The sequence below is a fragment of the Mytilus trossulus genome, chromosome 5 (genome assembly GCF_036588685.1).
Source record: "Mytilus trossulus isolate FHL-02 chromosome 5, PNRI_Mtr1.1.1.hap1, whole genome shotgun sequence".
Lineage (NCBI taxonomy): Eukaryota > Metazoa > Mollusca > Bivalvia > Mytilida > Mytilidae > Mytilus > Mytilus trossulus.
The window spans coordinates 6,749,679-6,776,285 of record NC_086377.1 but is presented as its reverse complement, the minus strand read 5'-3'; the positions used below and the strand labels follow the sequence as shown (position 1 = coordinate 6,776,285).

At 32.1% G+C, this 26,607-nt stretch overlaps 1 protein-coding gene across 1 annotated transcript in view; it reads right to left on the bottom strand.

Moving 5' to 3' along the window:
- Positions 1-26,607, bottom strand: part of LOC134717536 (poly [ADP-ribose] polymerase tankyrase-1-like) — a 44,142-nt gene that overhangs the window by 12,142 nt on the left and 5,393 nt on the right. Inside the window, exons 5-8 of the mRNA XM_063580025.1 lie at positions 23,556-23,654; positions 21,876-21,974; positions 20,299-20,388; positions 18,643-18,741 (exon numbers count right to left, since the gene is read on the bottom strand). Of these exons, the coding sequence (XP_063436095.1) occupies positions 18,643-18,741; positions 20,299-20,388; positions 21,876-21,974; positions 23,556-23,654 (387 nt within the window). The remainder of the gene's footprint in view (positions 1-18,642; positions 18,742-20,298; positions 20,389-21,875; positions 21,975-23,555; positions 23,655-26,607) is intronic.

Genomic DNA, 26,607 nt, shown 5'->3' with positions numbered 1-26,607 from the left:
GTTGTTTGATGTGTTTGCGCTTATGATTTTGCCATTTAATTAGGGACTTTCTGTTTAGAATGTTGGCACTGAGTTCAGTAGTTTTGTGATTTATATTTTTTTCCTACAACAAAATACTGTCTTGGCATGAAAATATTAAAACCAGGGAGAACATATTAAGGGAGTGTGGCTATTTAGATAGAGAAAATAAGTCAAATCATGTCCTCACAAAACATTTACAGAAAGACATAATACATGTAAAAAGAAGATGTTGTATGATGGCTAATGGGACAACTCTCCGCAAGAGACCAAAATGACACAAAAAATATCATCTATAGTTCACCATATGGCCTTCAACAATGAACAAAGCACATGCCACATAGTGAGCTATAAAATGCCCCGAAATGACAATGTAAAACAGTTCAAACGAGAAAAACAATGTCTTGTAAATGAGGGGTCTCTAAAGAGTCGTTTTCAGCTGTATCATTTTTAATTAATCTGTTCCACCATATCATCAGATACGGAGTGATACATGATTTCTTAATGTTAAGAATACAACACATCTCTTGAAACAGCAAGCTTTCAGATTGCCTGCCTTGATCTGAGTGTATCCAATGAGGAACACCAATTCTCACAATGACTTATACAACTATAATCTTAGCCACAGTCTTAGCTTTCATATTTAGCATGGCAAAAAATTCCGTCCCCTTTGTGTAGTAGTCAGAAACTACCAAGACTTGTTTTTAACTATTCTCTGTTTCTGGCAACTCCCCAAGGGTATCAGTAACTATCCTTTCCATTGGCCCATTATCTCCAACTAAAGCCATTGGAACTCTTTTAGACTCTTGTGGACATTTTTGCTTAGCACATTTGTTTCAACCGGAACTTTTATCATCATGAGAAAATTATAAAACCTTTTTGCGTTCTGATAACGGAATTATAGTTGCCTTCTATCATATATCATATAAGATAAAAGTAGTGTCCGTAAGTTAAAAAAATACTGGGTTTATTTTAAATCTTAAATACTTTTTATTTAACATGTGTAAGGAATACATTTCCTGCCTCGATTTTTATTCAAATGAATAGATGGTTTACTTTAATAAGTTTTATGGTCTACATACATATACTCTTTTATTTTGAAAGAACTCCTGTTTTATAACAATCATTGAATTATTATAGTCATGAAAGGTAGTATAATCTTGCAGAATGCTAAAGTTAAATTGTGTTCCTGTGATATAATTGTTTTTCACTTGTAATCCATCAGCTAGTTCTCAAAAGCGTGCTAGTTAAGGAGTTTGTATTACACCCCAGGGTACCGCGATTTTTTTTGATAGAATTCAACTTCATTATCTTACTGATAAAATACAAGGTGTTAGACTAAACAAAAAGTGTCCAAAAAGAGGATTAAAAACGTCCCTTCCAATGGTCCCCTCATTTAGCAATCACGACTAAGTAATTTTTAATTATTTTTTTTAATATAAAGCGATTAAAAAAAAATAAAGTATAGGTTTAAACAACTAAAACAGATACAAAACTTTTCATATTAAATGTAACTCGGAAGATTTTTTGTTTAAAAAAAATGTTTTTTACATTACAAACAATCCGATTTTTTGGCTTCAAATTAAGGCATATTTTCTCCTTTCATAAAGAAGTTCGTTATACAATTACCCGTTTAAGTTAATTAAACTTGAGAATTAATCATTATGCAATGTTTAAATAATTTGGAGTATTTATATAACGTCTAAAATATGAATTATTTAATAAAATATATGTACGTGCAAATACTCGTGAAATACCGGAAATCATCAAATTACCGTCTTTGATTCAGTATACAACATGTACAATGTATTCCCACAAAAGCATTATCAATTTACAACTGAAAACAAACATTTAATTGTCGATTTATAATCTTTTTGTGAGACAAATTATTTTATAAAGTGAATGGGTAACGAAATATTTATGAAAAAAATAAAAATTAAGGTGATTTTTTTGCGTTCAGAAAAGGTGCACTCTATCGAACTCAATAAAGGTGTGCTTGATTACATTTTGTGTTTTAGCTCTGAAGTGATTGACTTCAGATTGTTAAGTCATTCAATCGATAAACATCGTTTTGAACGAACGTCAAATAGTCAGTTGTGGGGTTTGGTAATACTTTTTACTAATTTAGGTCTCTTAGAGATACAAAAAAAATGGCTTTGTTGGTTTCAGTTTAAAGAAAGATTATGATAAACGTTGGTTGCGAAATGCTCATGACAGAGCTTTGATATCATTAAAATGTCGAGACTTGGTAGGAATGGTTAACCCTGAAACATCCGCCCAAAAAGAACTAAAAAAAATCGATTGAAGCGAGAAGAAACTGATGTTTTGAAATTTTTTCAGACACTGCAAACCTGGCCAATTCCATTATAACATCTGAGCAGTTATATGGCTTGTTCTCGGGTTCTGTTGCTTCTTCGGAATTAATGTACGACCTTCTTAACGCGTATGAAAAGGGAAAATTTGCTTCAGAAATTTTCATTACGGAACGGCTTATTCAAAAGTCAACCGATATCTTCAAAACACTCAAATGAAAATCATTGCTTACATTTTTGAAAAAGGAAATAAAAGGCAAGCAGTTAATGACTGATAAGAAAAACAAATATTGAGAGCAGATGAAAACAAATGTCGCCTGCTTGTCATAGCCCAGACAAGATAGTTGGTTATGCGGAAGGTTCTCCAGTTTGAATTAGGTCCTCTTCCAATGTCTCTTGCAAACTTTGATGGTACACATGTAATAAAGAATTTAAACCTATCCTGAGCGGTCTTTTAAAAAAAGGCTCATTCCCTAAGGAAAGCATGTGGATATTTGATGACATGACAGTTATTCAAACCATTACTAGGATACCTAGCACTTTTTTTGATTTGGCAATTGTTATTTTTAAAACCATCCTTTTAGTTTTGATAAGTGGTCCCGCATTGATTGTGTCACTGAATAGTATCGCACAATAGTCATAACGAAATTAGAATGGAAGGTCCTTCGGATGGTAAATCATTACGATAAGTTCTAAACCATCACAATCGTGCTCTTGGGAATGGAAGAAATGTATGTTAGTGTGGGAATCAAAAAAAAAGTTGCTTTTGTTGAATTCTATTGTTTTGAAAAGAGTAAACAATCCTATAGATTTACACTTAAATGTATTGATTTATTTGTATCACATGGAAGTATGTGACACAAAATATATGTTGAAAATATGTTATCAAACAGGAAGAAGCTGATAAAAAATGTTTCTCAATAAAATGCAAAAACATGCAGCTGACAAAGGTTACGACTCCATTGTTAAAAAACCTTCTGACACTGTTGTGGAAGTATTGGCTTACTATTTTCACAGTTGTTTATCAATTCTAACATTGTATTAAGTCTGACAGATGCATCCCCCAAATGCAGATTATCAAATGTGCAATCAATGTGTGCAAATTTGGTGAGAATGTTTGTAGAAAACTGCCAGGATTTCACACCAATACAGGTTGTGATTCAGTAAGTGTAAAAAAAGCAAAGCATTCGGCTTTTTGAAACGTTATGTGGAGTTTTCAGAAGGTCTATTCCATATTATTGAAACCTTGGAAGAGGTTGGCGAAGAGTTGTCAAAACACTCGAGAGGTTTTCGTGTTCTATATATATGATATATGGCTACAAAATTAAAAATATCGATAAATAAAGATCAGAACGTTTTGAAATGTAAAAGAAGCAATGTTAAAGCACATTAAACAAGCCAACTTTCAGACGAAGATTTGGAAATCTGCTCTTAAACACAACACTGGTCTGTTGCCAAACAACTATGATTGGATTGTTTAGAGCGCTTTGATCAATTTCCTAGACCAACCACCACCGTTAGATGCTTTGGTAATTCTGATGTGCTGTTCATGTAAAGCTGGTTGTGGCAAAAAAGTTGTTCATGTGTTCAACAATGTTTATCATGAACAGATAGCTGTATGTTTATGCTCGAAAGCTTGTAGATATGAGCATTATCAAATCATTGATATTGCTAACGATGACGACGAAGATGATGGAAAAGATGATAATGATAATTCAGTAGATGCAGGTGACCTAACTGATGATGATTCTATGGATTGACCTTCTGTAATACCTTAAAATGTGGTGATGCAATTGTTAAATTAAAAAAAAATTAGAAATCTAGAAACCCTGACAGTTTTGTGTGTTTTAATATGTGAGTTATTTCATGAATGCGATGTATAAATTTGTGACAGAATCGTGCATTTCTGGTTGCTTATGTTTGTGTTTGTCGTTGATTCTATGTTATTGTTTCTTACCTTTATTTTTTTTCAACAGCCTTTATATACTTTATGCTGTATGTTTTAATGTGAAAAAATATACCATTTTATCAAGAACATTAGTACGTATGCTTCTTTTCATTCAAAATCATGACTTTTGGAAATTGACCCTCCCCCTTTTTTTCTTGGTCCTCTACGATTTAAGAATTAATTAAAAATTAGCCTGCCTTATAATAAGATATGATGTGTTCCATTTAATAAAAAAGTATAGTACTGAATACTTGGTTATTTTTACATTTTTCTGTAATAATGTGCAAAACAAAATTTTTGATATACCCTGAAATAAGTCCCATTTTAACCCCTTTTGGACACTTTTTCAAAAGTCTAACACCTCTTAAAATATTCTTCAGATATAACTCTTTAAATTTATACAAAAAAATTGCGGTACCCTGGGGTGTAACACAGAACTGAATTTTTGCCCTACCAGCTGATGGACTATTGGTTGCATTGGTATTTTGTTAAAAAAATGTATTGGAATTATAATTGTACAAAACGAATTGGAATATTTCATTATAGGCATACAATTTAGATGAAACTTTTACAAGTAATGCTCGTCACCAGCACTTATGTTGCCCTATAGGAACCAGAAAATAAAACGTGTCTTATTTTTTTTCACTATTATCCACTGTTGGTTATACAAATTTCAAGAATAATTGTCTCATATGCATACTTTGATAACAACATGGAATCTAATATTCACGACAACACAAGTTTTTATCAAATCAGGAAAATTAGTATCAACAAAAATAAATGAATCCAAAGTATTAATATTCTGGAATCCTTTTTGCTATTTGTATTTTATTTACTGATGTCAAGTAATATAACTGTGTTTAAAACTAAGAATGTATACTTGTATACTGATGAAGATACAGTATTATAATTTTAGGATTATCTTTACACATAAAAAAGAGCACAGTGAAACAATGATGATATCAATTATCAGAAATATGTGTAAATGCATTGGAAATCTAACCTCGTTATTTGAGACTGAAACATTTGCACCTAGACGAATCAAATTTTCCACCATCACTAAATTGTTCCCGCTGTTCCAGTATGAGTTGATTCCTTGATGCAGAGGCGTATCACCCTAAGGAAATACAATAGTTAATACAATCATACTTACACACGTAGAAAACATTCGAACTGAAGCTATTGACGGGGATTTTTACACTTTATTAACGCTTGATTTCTTTTTTAAATGTTGCAAATTGAAACTTTAAGATGAAATCAGTTTAAAATATGGCTTTTTTTTTAACGATAAATCTTTTATTGCACATTTCTCTGCTGTTTAACAAATACAATTTTATTAATGACAGTTTTATATCTGTGTTAATTAATACATTCTGGAATAATCTAGTGTCAAAATAGACAATTTGATGGAAATCAAAGAACAACACATCAAATCCTGATAAAATGCCTTTAATAATTGTCAAACAAAGATGCCACTGCTACACATTTACTGTTTTTTTAAATTTAAATAAAGTAAAATTTAGCAAGAAAAAAGGTGGATGAGTTATACGGTAAGTTGTCCTGCTTGGGTACAAAAAATAATGAAAATATAGATTAAAATGTGTATACAATACACGGAAGTAAGATTTAATGACCAAGACTGGGTTACACATGCATCAGTAATATTCACTTATGTTGTTGAACATATAACATCTCTATTAAGAAAGTACATTTGGTAAACTCCATACATGTACAATACATTTAATTTCCTTTCCAACGCATACATATATAGGTCCCTCAAGTAAGGCAGAGCTACAATGCTTAATTCTACTTTAAAGAACGCACAACATTTATGCATTTTAATAACCCGACCTCATCTGAGATGATATATTGATCCCTATATAGGAAAATTAGCATTCATTTTTATTAATAAAAATTAACAATATATCATTATTCTTTTTTTTTCAGACGACTTTTATCAGGCAAAAAGGTTATATTGTAGACTCAACAGCAGAATAGAACAAGAGCATAACCAAGGCAATGTGTTAATGTGTTACATGTGTTAATAACAACAACTGTTTAAGTTTGAGCTTAAATAGACTGTTGCCATAACTATAGCATCAAAAACCACTGAAGTGTAGCATGATATATATAAACAAGTTGATACTGAATTTTAGGGCTTACATAGACACATTTGTGTGGCCTCATATACTTTGTAATTGATAATTAATCTGAGCTGATTTGAGTAGAACTTATCTCTGAAATCCTTTTATTAAATATTCAAACGAAACCAACAGAAGTAAATTTAGGAATTTGATATACCAGATAAAAGATAACCCAAATTCATTGAAATCACTCGTAATATTTCAAACGACTCCAGATTATCTTCATTATACAAATGTAGAAAAATTGTAAGACAAAGTAATAGATTATCATAACAAAAATCAGCAAACAGTAAGTTTGAATTTTGGCAATTGTTTGCCATGGATTTATTAGGACAGTTGAACTATGTACCAACCGGCTAACCAAGTTGCATTCATCGACAATGTCTCCTTAATGTCTCAGATAAAAACATTGAAGGGCAACCATCATATGTTTTCTCCAAATGGCAACTGGGCTACCAGACTCCGACTGTGATACATTCAGCCATTCAGTAAAGCAATATTGTCAGTTCACTTCACATTACCTAAGGCAGCTAATTGAGGCTCATTCTCTTGTATGTCGAGATCTGGGTGCAGGGCAACCAATTGTGGTTCATCAACCCTCCGTCTTCTTACTGTAGGGGCTTCCTCGTGAACATCAGCTTGAGGACGCCTTCTCACATTCCTCACAACTGGTTATGGCTATGTTTTCATATGAGCCTTCCTATGCCGTAATTCCTGACCTCCACCAACCGGGTCCTGCCGGCAACGCCTACCTCTACATCTTGACATTGTTATAAAGTACTTATGTCTGAATCAGTTTATCCTTTTTGTATTCCTTCAGTTAAAATCACGAAAAACATGCACTTTTATACCAAATAAAAGTGGGGAAACCGCTTTTAAAAATATGTAGGTAAATAAATAAAGTCAACAGTAGTATACCGCTGATCAAAACTCATAAATCCATGGACAAAAAACAAAATCGGTGTAACAAACTAAAACCGAGGAAAACGCATTAAATATAAGCTGACTATGAGATATGAAATTTGTTCAGTGTTAAAGGCGGCAGTACAGCTGGTGACCTATTGTGTCATCTGGTCCCTTGTGAAGAATTATCTCATTGGCAACCATTTTTTATCTTTATTTGAAAGAGGTAAAAAGTAAAATCACAAACATATTGAACTCAGAGGAAAATTCAAAACGGAAAGTCCCTTATCAAATGTCAAACTCAAATGATAAAACACATCATACGAATGAACACCACCTGTCATATTCCTGACTTGGTATAGGTACAGTAGTTGTCGTTTGTTTATGTAATATATTCGTGTTCCTCGTTTCTCGTTTTGTTTATATAGATTAGACCGTTGGTTTTCCCGTTTGAATGGTTTTACACTAGTAATTTTGGGGCCCTTTATAGCTTGTTGTTCGGTGTGAGCCAAGGTTCCGTGTTGAAGGCCGTACTTTAACCTATAATGGTTTAATTTTTAAATTGTTATTTGGATGGAGAGTTGTCTCATTGGCACTCACACCACATCTTCCTATATCTATTCCCAATGTAGAAAATTGTGGACTTACGAACCTGCTTTCAAAGCGCTACACCTCTTACTTGTATGACAACCGCACCAAATTATAAACAAATAAATGGTTGAGGACATTTTACCGTCTATAGATTGTGTTAGTCCTTTTATTTACTTTAAACTCTTTACATGTTGAGGAGAAACACAGATTTGGCTTTGCAAATGTTTGCACCTGTCCTAAGTAAGGAATGTGATGTACAGTAGTTGTCATTTGTATCTCTAATTTATACGTGTTTCTCGTTTCTCGTTTATGATATAGATTAGACCGTTGGTTTTCCTTTTTGAATGGTTTTACACTAGTAATGTTGGGGCCCTTTTTTAGCTTGTTGTTCGGTTGGAGCCAAGGCTCCGTGTTGAAGGCCGTACATTGATCTATAATGGTTTATTTTTTAAATTGATATTTGGATCGAGAGTTGTTTCATTGGCACTCACACCACATCTTCCTATATATATCTACAACAAAATACCAAATATATCAAGCGAAAAACTAACATCACGAATGCATTTCCTACTTCCATTCTAACATGTTTTTAAGATTTATTTACACAGATTAAGCAATACTATGAAAAACTAACGTCACAAAAAGATTTAGTCGAAAATTATATTTGTTAAACTGAATTAGAAAATAATTCAAATTATATTGACAAATCAGTTTGTGACGGAGAAGTAACAATGGAAGAATGTACTTCAGCTATTAATGCAATGAAATTAAAAATAGCGCCAGTGCTAGATGATTTTACAGTTGAATGTTATCAGATGTTAGATATAAGATACTTTCCAATCAAGGTTTTAAACGCTGGTAATGAAGAAGGAAGGCTATCGCACTCACAACGCACTAATATTTGAACATTAGTATTCAAAAATGGTGCTAATTTATTATTAGATAATTATAGATTTAAAACTTTTGTCATTGTTATAGCGCAACGCTTAAAAAGATAAAAACCAAAATTATCAATGAAGATCAAACAGAATATATTAAAAACAGATTAATTGGTTATGATTTGAGACAAATTCAAGATATTATTGACTATGCAGATGCTTATTTTATTGAAAAGGCAATAGGTTTTGTAGATCTTACTTAAGCATTTGATTCCTAAGAATGGTATTTAATGTTAATCACTTTGAAACATTTTGGATTGAATAAATCTTTTATAAACTGAGTAAAAACATTATATAATGGGTTACAAATTTGTGCTATTGATAATGGAAGGATTTAAAAAAAATAGTTCATAACTCAAGAGGAATAAGGCAGGGGTGTCCCTTGTCAGCTCTTCTTTTCGTCTTATCCGTGGATATCATGGCTTTAAGACGTCAAAACAACAGAGATATCAAAGGGTTCGTAGATACACTAGATAATAAAAATCATAACATTAAAATTTGACAATTAGCAGATGATACTACTTTATTTCTCAGTAATACGAAATAAATCAAAGCTGCTATGAATGAAATATACATTTTTGGATAATTTTCTTGGTTAACTTTGAATAAAAATAAAACAGAGGGTATATGGATAGGGAAACGAAAAATAGCAAAGATAAGGTAGCTAGGATTAATTGGACAAATAAACCAGTCAAAGCATGGGGAATATATTTGGTCAAAACAGAAAAGAATGTGAAAAATTAAACTGGAAGAATAAAATTGAGAAAATTAATAAACTATTTCATTTTTGAAGGAAACGTCATTTAACTTTAATCAGGAAAATTATTATTCATGTTATTATAAAAACATTAGTTTTACCAGTTTTTACATTTTTGGCAAGTGCCTGTACAGTTCAAATGTTTGTTCAAGAATACATACAAAAATATAACCCAAACAGTACTGTTACAATGAAACTTAATCCATTACTAAAGTCACTGAAAAGAAGTTTATACGATTGATAGAACATATAGAATAAAACATAATGTATTAAAATGTTGTACAATTGCATTTTAAAACTTATACTTATTATTATAACATGACGTCCTTCAAACGCTTTGAGTACACACCCGTTGTTTGGGCTGTTCCGATCGTACTCCCGCTGCATATGGTTTTTTTATGAATGAGCTTCCCCACGACATAGAACAATGACAAAAAAATATAAGCATTTTACGGGGAAAATACACGCTTGCGAGACCGAAAACATCACAACTTGGAAACGCCATAAACCGATGCTAAAATGTGTTATAAGTCATATGTTGTTATATATTTGAGATATATAAGTAAATAATCATCTAAGTCATCCAAAACTATCTAATTTCGTTTTTGTAAATAGTTTAAGCATGTCTCTAATTCAGTTTGCTCCATTTGTTAACACCAATTTATTAACGTGTTTATTTAGAAACGGCAAATATTTGCCTCCAACTAGAGTGTTTCGATCGAAAAGAGTTGCCGTCATAGTCCTATTAGAATCAAATAATGCGTGGGAGCTTGAATATATCTTGATTTTACCACGGGTCGGCCCTCTATGCCGATATAGTTCAGGGTAAAATATTTGTCATAAAGGGCTAACCAATGGGAATATGTCAGGATGCATCAACGAAAGCTTGGTTTCTTGATGTAACAATTTCACAAGCATTTTTGGTGAATAAATATATAATGTTATTTAAAAAACTCGTAAACATTACGTTTCTTTTTCTTTTTAAATACAAATTTATGGAACGCCGTAACAGTTTACAGGATATATATTAATGTGTTTTTGACGTTTTGTCTTTACGTCCTGTCATTTCCTCTTTATATTATGTGTACATTTCTTTATTTCTTGACGCTGCATCTCTGTGTTATGTCAATAAATTTGTTTGTTTGGTCAAACAGTTATACGACAAGTCAGTGTTATGTTTTGTTATGAGCAAAATGCATTACATAAGTTGTGTCTATTGTATATTTGGGGATACCTCTTTGCGTTAAAATTAACCAACTTTGTTTTCTTTTACGTTACTCTATGTTGTTTCTGTCCTTGCTTTAAATAAGTCCGTAAATAATTGCGACCTGTCTTAGATGTTATTGATTGTTTTTTAACGTTTTGCTTTGCTTTGATACATCTTTGCTCTATTCAAACCTGATTATATTCTTTTGGATTTATGTTGTGTTTCTACATAAATAACTAAATTTTAAATGCAACGCATATTTTGATTGACTGATTACGTTTTGTCTTTTAGCTCATTGATAAAAACAAATTGTCATGTGACAATGTTTTCTGTCTATTCGAATAACATTCAAAATGTGTGCACATTAAGATAATCAGCTACGCGAATTATTCAGTTTGCACCTTATTTTTTGTGTAATCTCTTCATAAAAAAAATATTACAGTCATTCCTTATGTAGCTTATGTGAAAAGTATTATATATAATGGAATGGGTATGGTATAGCTTATATGCGTTTTACAATACATTGATACGCTCTATTAACATTCAGAATGTTATGTGAATCTACTGGAATGTTATGTACAAGCACATATTACGTTATTTGAGAACATACATTACGTTATGTGCAAAAACATTTAACATTATGTGTAAACATTGTCTTACGTTATGTGCAAACAATCATTACATTGTGTGCAAACACTTATTATATTATATGCAAACATATATTACGTTAAAGACAAACGCCTTTTAAGTAATGTGTGAACACCTTTTATGTTGTGTTAATCGCCTTTGTAACACATATGAAAACGAACGTAAAGTACATCAAAATCTGTTATAAGTTGAAAACAAAATTTAACCGCATTTCGTACGGAGGAAATAGACGGAAAATAAATGTATGCTCTCTGTCACGTACGCCACATTAGTCATTATAGAAATCACCATACTTTGAAGACATACTTACGATGAATTGGTACCGTTAATCTTATTATATTTGTATCTTAATGAAGATATAGTATTATTATTCTATTGATTATCTATACAAACATTTCGAAAAAAGAGAACAGTTAAAACTAGAGGCTTTAAAGAGCCTGTATCGCTCAACTTGGCCTATATGTGCATAGTTTGGTCACGAGCATCACTGAAGAGACATGAATTGTTGAAATGCGCATCTGGTGCAAGAAAATTGGTACCGTTAATTTTATTATTTCCACTAGGTCGGTGCCTCTGCTGGTGGATTATTAGTCCCCGAGGGTATCACCAGCCCAATAGCCAGTACTTCGGTACTGGCATGAAAATACGGATATTTTGTGTTATTTAAATTTGCTGTTACAAAATATTGGAAATTAGCATAAATTAAGGAATGTATCTCCCTCATGCAAAGCTCTGATTCCTTTCAAGGATTTGGCTAAACTGTTTGGACCTTTTGTAGTATAGCTCATCATCTTTTATATAAGCTTTGGATTCAAATATTCTGGCCACAAAAATCACTGAAGAGACATGTATTGTCGAAATGCGCATTTGGTGCAAGAAAATTGGTACCGTTAATTGTATTACTACCACTGGGTCGATGCCTCTACTAGTGGAATATTAGCCAGCCCAGTAGCCCGTACTTTGGTACTGACATGAAAATACGGAATTTTGTGTGTTATTTTCAAATTTGCTGTTACGAAAGAGGGACGAAAGATACCAAAGGGACAGTCAAACTCATTAATCTAAAACAAACTGACAACGCCATGGCTAAAAATGAAAAAGACAAACGGAAAAACAATAGTACACATGACACAACCTATAAATCTTAAGAATAAACAACACGAACCCCACAAAAAACTAGGGGTGATCTCAGGTGCTCCGAAAGGATAAGCAGATCCTGCTCCACATGGGGTACCCGTCGTGTTGCTTATGTGATTACAAATCCGGTAGATAGTCTAATTCGGTATGTTAAACTCATGAAAGGGAAGGGGAGTGTAGTTACGACGTAAGGAACATATCCGATATCATTTGTGAAACGGTTATTCCATAACGGTCAACCAACTTTTGATGGCGTCCGTAAAATTTCAACTTCACCATTTGGAACTCTTGGTTTAATAGCTTCCTTGTGAGCAGTAACCCTCTATCAAGAAAATCATGATAGGAAATCGTTTACAAATTTACAAAATATTGGAAATTATTATAAATTAAGGGATGTATCTCCCTCATGCAAAGCTCTGAATCCTTTCAAGGATTTGGCAATACTTTTTGAATCTTTTGTAATATAGCTCTTCATCTTTTATATAAGCTTTGGATTTCAAATATTTTGGCCACGAGCATCACTGAAGAGACATGTATTGTCGAAATGCGCATCCTGTGCAAGAAAATTGGTACCGTTAATTTTAATACTATCACTGGGTCGATGCGTCTGCTGGTAGACAATTAGTTCCTGAGGGTATGACCAGCCCAGTAGCCAGTACTGTGTTACTAGCATGAAAATACGGATTTTTTGTGTTATTCAAATTTGCTCTTACAAAATATTGGAAATTATTATAAATTAAGGAATGTGTCTCCCCCATGCAAAGCTATGATTCATTTCAAGGATTTGGCTATTCTTTTTGGATCTTTTGTAATATAGCCCTTCATCTTGTATGTAAGCTTTGGATTTCAAATATTTTGGCCACGAGCATCACTGAAGAGACATGTTTTGTCGAAATGCGTATCTGTTGGTACCGTTAATTTTATGAAAACAAAGGACACAAATCGATTCATGACAAAATTTTGTGAATTGGTAATGGTGATGTGTTTGCATATATTACTTTACTGAGTTCATATATTTATCTATAATGCACTTTGCCAACTAGTTAAAGAGAAAAAAGTTTTTGTAAACATTTACCAAATTTACCAAAAACGGCAAAATTTGTTCAAAATTACCAATTCAGGGACGGCAACCCAACAACCAGTTGTCCTATTCATCCAACAATTTCAGGGCAGAATGATCTTGACTTGATAAACAATTTTACTCATGTCAGATGTGCTCTAAATGCTTTGGTTTCAGAGTTATAAGCCAAAATCTACATTTTACCCCTGTTTTATATTTTTAGCCATGGCGGCCATCTTTTTTGGCTGGACGGGTCAACGAACACATTTTCATAACAAGATACCCCAATAATGACTGTGGCCGAGTTTGGTTAAATTTAGCGCAGCAGTGTCAGAGAAGATTTTAAGATTCTTAAAAATTTAAGAAAAAATGGCAAAATTTACTTTAAAGGGCAATAAGTCGTTAAGGGGTCAACTGACCATTTTGGTCAGGTTAACTTATTTGTAGATCTGACTTTGCTGAACATTAGTGCTGCTAACAGTTAATCTCTATATAGCTATAATAATATTCAAGATAATTACCAAAAAAGGCACAATTTCCTTAAAATTACCAATTCAGAGGCAGACACCTAACAACGGGTTGTCCGATTCATCTTAAAATTTCAGAAATGTTCAGGGCAGATAGATCTTGGACTGATAAACAATATTACCCCCATTTTAGATTTGCTCTAAATGCTTATGCTTAAGAGTTATAATCCAAAATCTACATTTTACCCCTATGTTCTATTGTTAGCCATGGTGGCCATCTTAGTTGGCTGGCCGGATCCATGGACACTTTTTTTTTACTTAATACCCTGATGATGATTGTTGCCAAATTTGTACCCAGTAGTTTTAGAGGAGAAAATGTTCGTTAAAGTTAACAGACGACTTCGGACGCTGGACAACGGACGACGGACGACAGACGACGGACGACAAGTGATTGGAAAAGTTCACTTGGCCCATTCTATACACGCTCGATTTAAAAAAAAATGTTGCACATTGCTTTAAACATGTATTCTTCTGACGTTTCAGTCTCGTTGAAGTCTCAATCTGGAAAAATATGGGATAAAAGTGGAAAATATCAATGAATTTAAAAAATGTTATAATAAAAAAAAACTTAACACTGTGAAAAAATTGTGTACTCACAAGGAGTAGTTTTTAGTAGTATTTTTTTCAAGTTTTATTACCAATCAAGTCAGTCTTTTTAGCAAGAAATTCCAGAAAATGGTGAAGGGATTCAATACATTATTTTACCAGAAACATATTCCTTTTTTTCTTAGATATGTATTTTTCTATCATTTCTAACAAACAAGTTGACAAAAAAAAATGTTGTTCTTAAAACAGCGAAAAATCACAAATTTATAAATTGACAGCATGGATAATTTGACACAAAATACCATTATAATATGATAAAACTTTCTTATATCAACCCCTACCTATAGTTTCTTTTTTCTTTTTTTTTTAAAGATTTTTTTGAGATTGGTCCACTTTATCGTAAATTTTACGGACACCATCACGAGTTGGTTGACCGTTATGGAATAACCGTTTCACAAATGATATCGGATATGTTCCTAACGTCGTAACTACAATCCCCTTTCCTTTCATGAATTTGACCTACCGACTATTTACCGGATTTGTAATCACATAAGCAACACGACGGGTGCCGCATGTGGAGAAGGATCTGCTTACCCTTCCGGAGCACCTGAGATCACCCCTAGTTTTTGGTGGGGTTCGTGTTGTTTATTCTTTAGTTTTCTATGTTGTGTCATGTGTACCATTGTTTTTCTGTTTGTCTTTTTCATTTTTAGCCATGGCGTTGTCAGTTTGTTTTAGATTTACGAGTTTGACTGTCCCTTTGGTATCTTTCGTCCCTCTTTTATTACCACTGGGTCGATGTCTCTGCTGGTGGACATTTTGTCCCCGAGGACATCAGCCCAGTAGCAAAACTACAATTGCATGAACTCACGAAGAACAGGAAACTGGCTCGGACGTCGCCCAGTATAAAAAGGTCCGAAACAGACGTCACCATGGACACGGTGTCGTCTGATACGGCAGGTGTCCCCTCATCACCAGACATGACAAAATCCCAAACACGACTTATTCAGATCATCGTCCTAGTGACAACAGCAATATTACACATATACAGCCTTGTTTAGTTCTCCTTAAAGTCATTTTGGTTTTTGATGACACAGTACAACACTGTTGCATTTCAAAATGTGAGACCAAAGGCTGCAAAACTTGTGCTACTTTAATTACAGATGCTGAATTCACTAGCAATTTGACCAAGAAGTCATATTTTACCAGAAGTTACGATGATCTGAATTGTAAATCGACAAATGTCGTCTACGAATTAGAGTGTAACCTTTAGTTTTTGGTGGGGTTCTTGTTGTTTATTCTTTAGTTGTCTATGTTGTGTCGTGTGTACCATTAATTTTCTGTTAGTCTTTTTCATTTTTACTTTGTTTTAAAAGGATAAATTGTCTGTATAAAGTCAATAACTATGTGGACTTTCGAAGACCAAACTTTGTATGGCCTTACATAAAATTGAGAATGGAAATGGGGAATGTGTCAAAGAGACAACCCGATCATATAAAGAACAATAATAACAGCAAAGGTCACCAACAGGTCTTCAATGAAGGGAGAAATTTTTGCACCCGGAGGCGTCCTTCAGCTTGCCCCTAAACAAATATATACTAGTTCAGTGATAATGAACGCCATTTCTAATTCCAAATTGTACACAAGAAACTAAAATTAATATTAATACAAGACTAACCAAGGCCAGAGGCTCCTGACTTGGGTCAGGCGCAAAACATGCGGCGGGGTTAAACATGTTTATGAGATCTCAACCCTCCCTCTATACCTCTAGCCAATGTAGAAACGTAAATGCATAACAATACGCACATTTGAAACTCAATTCAAGAGAAGTTCGAGTCATACATAAATGAAAGATACAAAAACTGTACCAATACACAATGACATGTTTATGAAATTATAGCAAAACTTTTGCTTAACAAATTTGTATTCGTTATCGCAAAAAAAAAACAATTTGAATATCTTTATATTTTTCCCTACCCAGTTTACCCCTATTGCGTATTATAATGTAGACCAGTCATTGCTATTATATATTACGCAATTTGATTGGGTTAAGTTATTACCTTCAAACTGCTTATACTTTTCACACATGACTATTGATTAAATCAGAACGTGCATGAATGTGACAGTTACTAAAACGACCTTCAAACTGGACACTGGATAAGTCCATGTTATGTTTCATCAATGAAAGTATAGGTTTGAAGGGTAAGAAATGCCATTTCTCCTATATTCACAACATTTTCAAAAAACACAATAAATAGATTATTATTTAATAGTCAATTGCCGACAAAAAATGTTTACAAATAAGACGTTTTATTCCAATCCACAAGTAATTTTTCGGAGAGAAATGCCGAAATACACTTTACACACGGCCACGCCGGTTAAAATTATTATTCATCTTACAAAACAAAACATTTTTTTTCAGTCTAAATGGAACCTGCTAATTACAATTAATCCCAAACTAAGGAAGTCATTAAATAACGTCAAAATATGTCCGATCTACATATAGTCGAAGAACAAAAATCAATACGATCGTTATAAGGTCAATTTCGTCTACCTCATAAAATCTTGATAGGCACTTTTACATGAAATCAGTTTGAAATAAAATATCAAACATTAATTGTTCATGTGTTTGAACCATGAGCGTCTAAATAAAATGACAGAAAATACTACATGTAGTATAAAAAAATTAAGAACAAAACAAAAAAAGTAAAGTTTGCTATTAGTTTGAACATACTCATGATATAATAAACAATGTACCATAAACTATTACAATAGATAACAAATATTTAAAAAGAAGGCAAAACTTTATTATTAGAGATACCATGAGGAGTAGGTGAAGAAAACTTAGACAACCTCTATAACGAAAAGAAAATACGTAATGTTTCGTCGAAAAAAAAGGTCAAAAGTTATGCCAGCAGAACCCACTATGTAAAAGTATGTAACAACAATAATCTTTTTTGTCTGTTTGTTTTGTTCACACATCGTTGTAAAAAAAAATGGAATTTGATACAGCTGTCATACAAAAGAGAGTTTTACCTAGCTATACAAATTCTTGTTAGAATTTTGAAATTATCCTGGCCATCAATTTATTAGAGTCATTAAAAACTCCCACTTTTCAATTTTTTTTTGTATATCTTCAGTATCATTGACGCGCTTTTTAAAGAAAAAAAAGGATCAAAATGATCTGAAATGTATGTGTCATTTGATATTTTGTCAAAAGTTTTCTCATTAGCAATCAAAGCAAATTCTCGTTTTTATATTCAAATTGGTCAATAGTTACAGCTACAAAATTTGCAGAAAATTAGAAGACAGTCACCCTAGCACTGTAAATAATGTGATGAATTACCATATATACACACAGAAGGCAAAACTTAATTAGTATAGATATCATAATGAGCAGATGAGGTATACTCAAACAGCATTTACAACGAAAAATTAACTCATTTTGTTTCGACGACGCAAGCGACATAAGATATACCTGCAGAACCCACTATGTGAACGTATTTTAAAATAGTATAATTCTTTACTTATTATTTCTGTTTGGGTTTTTTCACACATTCTTGTGTTTCAACTGTTGGTTCCCGGAGAATGTATCAGCATAAAATACCGTGCGAAGCTAGTGCTACTGAGTCTGACATGATTTATTTTTCTACAAAATCTAGCCATCTGACTTTCTCTAGGTATATATTCCAATAAATGATGGCACTTTCAAATCGATCTAACAAATTAAACCTTCTGTGGATTTGGTGAGTTGTTTGGTTTTTTGGGGGCATTTTTTTTTTAAATTAATATCTTCACATGTTTGGGAAACGTTTACACTCGGCTTTGAAGCATGATCGTTCTGTCACGAAAATGTACAATACACAGAGTATCAAAGTGTCCTTTTCAGCATCATAAATGACTTACATTTTGGTCAAAAGCATTAACATCAGCGCTGTTTCTGATCAACAAATCTGCGACTTCGACATTTACCCTTTTAGCTGCTTGATGAAGAGGAGTAGCTCTCTGCAATTCATCAAAGTAAAAATTTAAAAAAAAACATGATTTATAAGAAACAGATGATAGATTCTAATCATCCGATTGAACTAAAATCAAACATCAGACAATATATACTCCATAACTCAAACAAGCAAAACACTAACATCAAGAAAATGAAAAAAAAAGACATAACCCACTTTCAGTTTAATATCAGATCAACTACAATACACTGTTATGAATGTGTTACCGTACTGATGCATTACATTAGCGCAGACAGTGGAAGTTGGTCTTTGTTTGTGTAAGCTTTACAGATAACTTTCATTATGACTTAAGTTGTATTAATATTTGACTCTTAATGTTTTGATCTCTTTTAAAATTTAAACTTTGTATCCTGTAATTTTTTTTAACTTGTGAGATAAATCGTTAAAAATTAAATAAAATGTCAGAAGTTTTGCGATTGTTCTTCAACATTTGAATTATGTTTGTCTCGATAGTATTTCCAATAATACGAGTTATGATCTTTCCTCGTGTTATCATTTATTGATTTGTTATGGCAATTTAAATGGTATCAACAGTATAAAAATCGGAGATATTTTAATAATCAAACATACAGAATTGCTAAAATAGTGCGTTGTTAAACATTTTTCAATTTTAGAGTTTTAATTATTTATTTTGAAATTATTCTGGCCATCAATGTATTAGAGTCATTAAAAACTCCCACTTTCAAATTTTTTTTGTATATCTACAGTATCATTGACGCGCTTTTTAAAGAAAAAAAGAATCAAAAATGAAATGAAATGTATGTGTCATTTGATATTTTGTCAAAAGTTGTCTCATTAGCAATCATACCAAATTCTCGTTTTTATATTCAAATTTGTCAATAGTTACAGCTACAAAATGTGCAGAAAATTAGAAGACAGTCACCCTAGCACTGTAAATAATGTGATAAATTACCATATATACACACAGAAGGCAAAACTTAATTAGTATAGATATCATAATGAGCAGATGAGTATACTTAGACAGCATTTACAACGAAAAGTTAACGCATTTTTATTCGACGACGCAAGCGACATAAGATATACCTGCAGAACCCACAATGTGAAAGTATTTAAAAATAGTATAATTGTTTACTTATTATTTCTGTTTGGGTTTTTTCACACATCCTTGTCAACATAATAGAATGCGATACATCTGTCACAACAATGAGAGGTTTAGCCAGTTATGAAACCAGATTTTTTAATTAAGAAGTAAGTTAACAAACTTTTGATGAACTGTTGGTTCCCGGAGAATGTATCAGCATAATACACCGTGCGAAGCTAGCGCTACTGAGTCTGACATGGTTTATTTTTCTACAAAATCTAGTCATTTGATTTTCTCTTGGTATATATTCAAATAAATTATGGCAGTTTTAAATCGATCTGACAAACTTAACCTTCTGTGGATTTGGTGAATTGTTTGGTTTTATTGGGGGCATTTTTTTTTTAAATTAATATCTTGGCTATGAAGCATGATCGTTCTGTCACGAAAATGTGCAATACACAGAGTATCAAAGTGTCCTTTTCAGCATCATTAATGACTTACATTATTGTCAATAGCATTAACATCAGCGCTGTTTCTGGTCAACAGATCTGCGACTTCGACAGTAGCTGTTTCATGGAGAGGAGTATCTCCCTGCGATTCACAAAAAGTGAAAATGAAAAAATAAACATAATTAATAAGAAACAGATAATGGATTCTGATCAACCGATTGAACTAAAATCAAACATCAGACAGTATGTACTCCATAACTCAATCAAGCAAAACACTAACATCAAGAAAATGAAAAAAAAAGACATTACCCACTTTCAGTTTAATATCAGATCAACTACATTACACTGTTATGAGTGTGATACCATACGGGTGCATAACATTAGCGCAGACAGTGGAAGTTGGTCTTTGTTTGTGTAAGCTTTACAGATAATTTAAATATGACTTAAGATGTATTAATATTTGACTCTGAATGTTTTGATCTCTTTTAAAATTTTAACTTTTTATCCTGTAAATTTTGTTTAACTTGTGAGATAAATCGTTAAAAATTAAATGAAATGTCAGAAGTTTTGCGATTGTTCTTCAACCTTCGAATTATTTTTGTCTCGATAATATTTCCAACAATACGCGTTATGATCTTTCCTCGTGCTATCATTTATAGATTTGTTATGGCAATTTAAATGGTATCAACTTTATCAAAATCTCAGATAATTGAATAAATTAAACATACAGAATTGCTAAAATAGTGCGTTGTTAAACATTTTTCAATTGTAGAGTTTTAATCATTTATTTCGAAATTCTCCTGGCCATCAATTTATTAGAGTCATTAAAAATTCCCACTTTTGAAAAATCTGTTATATCTACAGTATCATTTAAGCACTTTAAAAAAAAAGAAAATCAAAATGTAATGAAATGTATTTGTCATTTGATCTCTTGTCAAAAGTTGTCTCATTAGCAATCATACCAAATTCTCGTTTTTTATATTCTGACGTGTCAATAGTTACAGCTACATAATGTGCAGAAAATTAGAAGACAGTCACCCTAGCACTGTAAATAATGTGATAAAATACCATATATACACACAGAAGACAAAACTTGATTAATATAGATATCATAATGATCAGATGATGTATACTTTGTCAGCATTTACAACGAAAAATTAACTCATTTTGTTTCGACGACGCAAGCGACATAAGATATACCTGCAGAACCCACTATGTGAACGTATTTTAAAATAGTATAATTCTTTACTTATTATTTCTGTTTGGGTTTTTTCACACATTCTTGTGTTTCAACTGTTGGTTCCCGGAGAATGTATCAGCATAAAATACCGTGCGAAGCTAGTGCTACTGAGTCTGACATGATTTATTTTTCTACAAAATCTAGCCATCTGACTTTCTCTAGGTATATATTCCAATAAATGATGGCACTTTTAAATCGATCTAACAAATTAAACCTTCTGTGGATTTGGTGAGTTGTTTGGTTTTTTGGGGGCATTTTTTTTTTTAAATTAATATCTTCACATGTTTGGGAAACGCCTACACTCGGCTTTGAAGCATGATCGTTCTGTCACGAAAATGTACAATACACAGAGTATCAAAGTGTCCTTTTCAGCATCATAAATGACTTACATTTTGGTCAAAAGCATTAACATCAGCGCTGTTTCTGATTAACAAATCTGCAACTTCGACATTTCCCCTTTCAGCTGCTTGATGAAGAGGAGTAGCTCTCTGCAATTCATCAAAGTAAAAATTAAAAAAAAAACATGATTTATAAGAAACAGATGATAGATTCTAATCATCCAATTGAACTAAAATCAAACATCAGACAATATATACTCCATTACTCAAACAAGCAAAACACTAACATCAAGAAAATGAAAAAAAAGACATAACCCACTTTCAGTTTAATATCAGATCAACTACAATACACTGTTATGAATGAGTTACCGTACGGATGCATTACATTAGCGCAGACAGTGGAAGTTGGTCTTTGTTTGTGTAAGCTTTACAGATAACTTTCATTATGACTTAAGTTGTATTAATATTTGACTCTTAATGTTTTGATCTCTTTTAAAATTTAAACTTTGTATCCTGTAATTTTTTTTAACTTGTGAGATAAATCGTTAAAAATTAAATAAAATGTCAGAAGTTTTGCGATTGTTCTTCAACATTTGAATTATGTTTGTCTCGATAGTATTTCCAATAATACGAGTTATGATCTTTCCTCGTGTTATCATTTATTGATTTGTTATGGCAATTTAAATGGTATCAACAGTATAAAAATCGGAGATATTTTAATAATCCAACATACAGAATTGCTAAAATAGTGCGTTGTTAAACATTTTTCAATTTTAGAGTTTTAATTATTTATTTTGAAATTATTCTGGCCATCAATGTATTAGAGTCATTAAAAACTCCCACTTTTCAATTTTTTTTTGTATATCTTCAGTATCATTGACGCGCTTTTTAAAGAAAAAAAAGGATCAAAATGATCTGAAATGTGTCATTTGATATTTTGTCAAAAGTTTTCTCATTAGCAATCAAAGCAAATTCTCGTTTTTATATTCAAATTGGTCAATAGTTACAGCTACAAAATGTGCAGAAAATTAGAAGACAGTCACCCTAGCACTGTAAATAATGTGATGAATTACCATATATACACACAGAAGGCAAAACTTAATTAGTATAGATATCATAATGAGCAGATGAGTATACTTAGACAGCATTTACAACGAAAAGTTAACGCATTTTTATTCGACGACGCAAGCGACATAAGATATACCTGCAGAACCCACTTTGTGAACGTATTTTGAAATAGTATAATTCTTTACTTATTATTTCGGTTTGGGTTTTGTCACACATTCTTGTCAACATAATAGAATTTGATACACTTGTCACAAAAATGAGAGGTTTAGCCAGTTATGAAACCAGATTTTCAATTAGGTACATGTAGTAAGTTAACAACATTTTGATGAACTGTTGGTTCCCGGAGAATGTATCAGCATAATATACCGTGCGAAGCTAGTGCTACTGAGTCTGACATGATTTATTTTTCTACAAAATCTAGCCATCTGACTTTCTCTAGGTATATATTCCAATAAATGATGGCACTTTTAAATCGATCTAACAAATTAAACCTTCTGTGGATTTGGTGAGTTGTTTGGTTTTTTGGGGCATTTTTTTTTAAATTAATATCTTCACATGTTTGGGAAACGCCTTCACTCGGCTTTGAAGCATAATCGTTCTGTCACGAAAATGTGCAATACACAGAGTATCAAAGTGTCCTTTTCAGCATCATAAATGACTTACATTTTGGTCAAAAGCATTAACATCAGCGCTGTTTCTGATCAACAAATCTGCGACTTCGACATTTCCCCTTACAGCTGCTTGATGAAGAGGAGTAGCTCTCTGCAATTCAACAAAGTGAAAATAAAAAAAAAAACATGATTTATAAGAAACAGATGATGGATTCTAATCATCCGATTGAACTAAAATCAAACATCAGACAATATATACTCCATAACTCAATCAAGCAAAACACTACCATCAAGAAAATGAAAAAAAAGACATAACCCACTTTCGGTTTAATATCAGATCAACTACAATACACTGTAATGAATGTGTTACCGTACGGATGCATAACATTAGTGCAGACAGTGGAAGTTGGTCTTTGTTTGTGTAAGCTTTACAGATAACTTTAATTATAACTTAATTTGTATTAATACTTGACTCTTAATGTTTTGATCTCTTTCAAAATTCAAACTTTGTATCCTGTAATTTTTTTTTAACTTGTGAGATAAATCGTTAAAAATTAAATATAATGTCAGAAGTTTTGCGATTGTTCTTCAAACTTTGAATTATGTTTTTCTCGATAGTATTTCCAATAATACGCGTTATGATCTTTCCTCGTGTTATCATTTATTGATTTGTAATGGCAATTTAAATGGTATCAACAGTATAAAAATCGGAGATATTTTAATAATCAAACATACACAATTGCTAAAATAGTGCGTTTTTAAACATTTTTTCTAATTAGAGTTTTAATCATTTATTTTGTAATTCTCCTGGTCATCAATTTATAAGAGCAATTAACAACTCAAAACTTTTCAAAAATCTTTTATATCTATAATATCATTGAAGCGCTTAAAAAAAAAAGAATCAAATTGAAATGAAATGTATTTGTCATTTGATCTCTTGTCAAAGTTGTCTCATTAGCAATCATACCAAATTCTCGTTTTTATATTCAAACTTGTCAATAGTTACAGCTGCAAAACGTGCAGAAAATTAGAAGGCAGTCACCCTAACACTGTAAATAATGTGATAAATTACCATATATACACACAGAAGGCAAAACTTAATTAATATAGATATCATAATGAGCAGATGATGTATACTTAGACAGCATTTACAACGAAAAGTTAACGCATTATGTTTCGACGACGCAAGCGACATAAGATATTCCTGCAGAACCCACTATTTGAACGTATTTAAAAAAGTATAATTGTTTACTTATTATTTCTGTTTGGTTTTTTTCACACAGCCTTGTCAACATAATAGAATGCGATACATTTGTCACAATAATGAGAGGTTTAGCCAGTTATGAAACCAGATTTTTAATTAAGTAGTAAGTTAACAAACTTTTGATGACATGTTGCTTCCCGGAGAATGTAATTAATCATTTATTTTGAAATTCTCCTGGCCATCAATTTATTTAAATTGACAATGAGAGTCGGTTGTTAACAAAACTTTCCGACAAAAGAGATGATTTCAGCTTTCTAATTGTGAACTTTCCATTTCTAAGTAGCAACGTTAACATTCCAGCAGCACCTGCATACGGGGTATATATCTTCAAATTGATACGATATTCCCGTGCTTTCATTTCCTATAATTATTTTCTTGATAGAGGTTACTGCTCACAATGAAGCTGTTGAACCAGGAGTTCCAAATGGTGAAGTTTAAACGGACGCCATCACGAGTTGGTTGACCGTTATGGAATAACCGTTTCACAAATAATATCGGATATGTTCCTTACGTCGTAACTACAATCACCTTCCCTTTCATGAATGTGACCTACCGAATTAGACTAATTACCGGATTTGTAATCACATAAGCAACACGACGGGTGCCACATGTGGAGCAGGATCTGCTTACCCTTCCGGGGCACCTGAGATCACCCCTAGTTTTTGGTGGGGTTCGTGTTGTATATTCTTTAGTTTTCTATGTTGTGTCATGTATACTATTGTTTTTCTGTTTATCTTTTTCATTTTTAGCCATGGCGTTGTCAGTTTGTTTTAGATTTATGAGTTTGACTGTCCCTTTGGTATCTTTCGTCCCTCTTTTATTAGAGTCATTAAAAACACCCACTTTTCAAAAATCTTTTATATCTACAGTATCATTGACATATGATTGACGCGCTTTTTGTTTTAAAAAAAAAGACTCAAAATGAAATGAAATTGATGTGTCATTTGATCTCTTGTCGAAAGTTGTCTCATTAGCAATCATACCAAATCCTCGTTTTTATATTCAAACTTTTTGGGGGCATTTTTGAAAGATCATTCTTTAACCAGATGAATAGTTAACAAGATAATCCTTTAATAAGATCTTTCTTTAACAAGATCATATTTTAATGAGAGCATTCTGTAACAAGATCAATCTTAAACAAGATCATCTTTAACAAGATCATTCTTTAACAAGATCATTCTTTAACAAGATCATTCTTTAACAAGATCATCCTTTAACAAGATCATTCTTTAACAAGATCATTCTTTAACAAGATCATTCTTTAACAAGATCATTCTTTAACAAGATCATTCTTTAACAAGATCATTCTTTACCAAGATCTTTATTTAACAAGACCATTCTCTAACATCATCATTCTGTAACAAAATCATTATTCAACAAGATCCTTCTTTAAAAAGATCATTCTTAAATAAGATCCTTCTTTAACAAGATCATCCTTTGATAAGATAATTTTTTAACAAGATCATTCTCTAAAAAGATCCTTATTTAACAAGATCATTCCTCAATTAGATCCTTTTTTACCAAGATCTGTCTCTGATTAGATCATTCTTTAACAAGATCATTCTTTAACAAGATCATTCTTTAACAAGATCATTCTTTAACAAGATCATTCTTTAACAAGATCATTCTCAAATAATAGCATTCTTTAATGAGAACATTCTCTAATAAGATCATTCTTTAATTAGATCATACTTTGACAAGATCATTCTATACCAATATCTTTTTTTACATTTATATATGTTCGTGCTGTTTTTAGACCCTTCTACAACGAAATTTGTTTGACATGCACACGTATAAAAATTGCGGTTTTTATCCAACGCAATCATATAAAAAGTAAAAC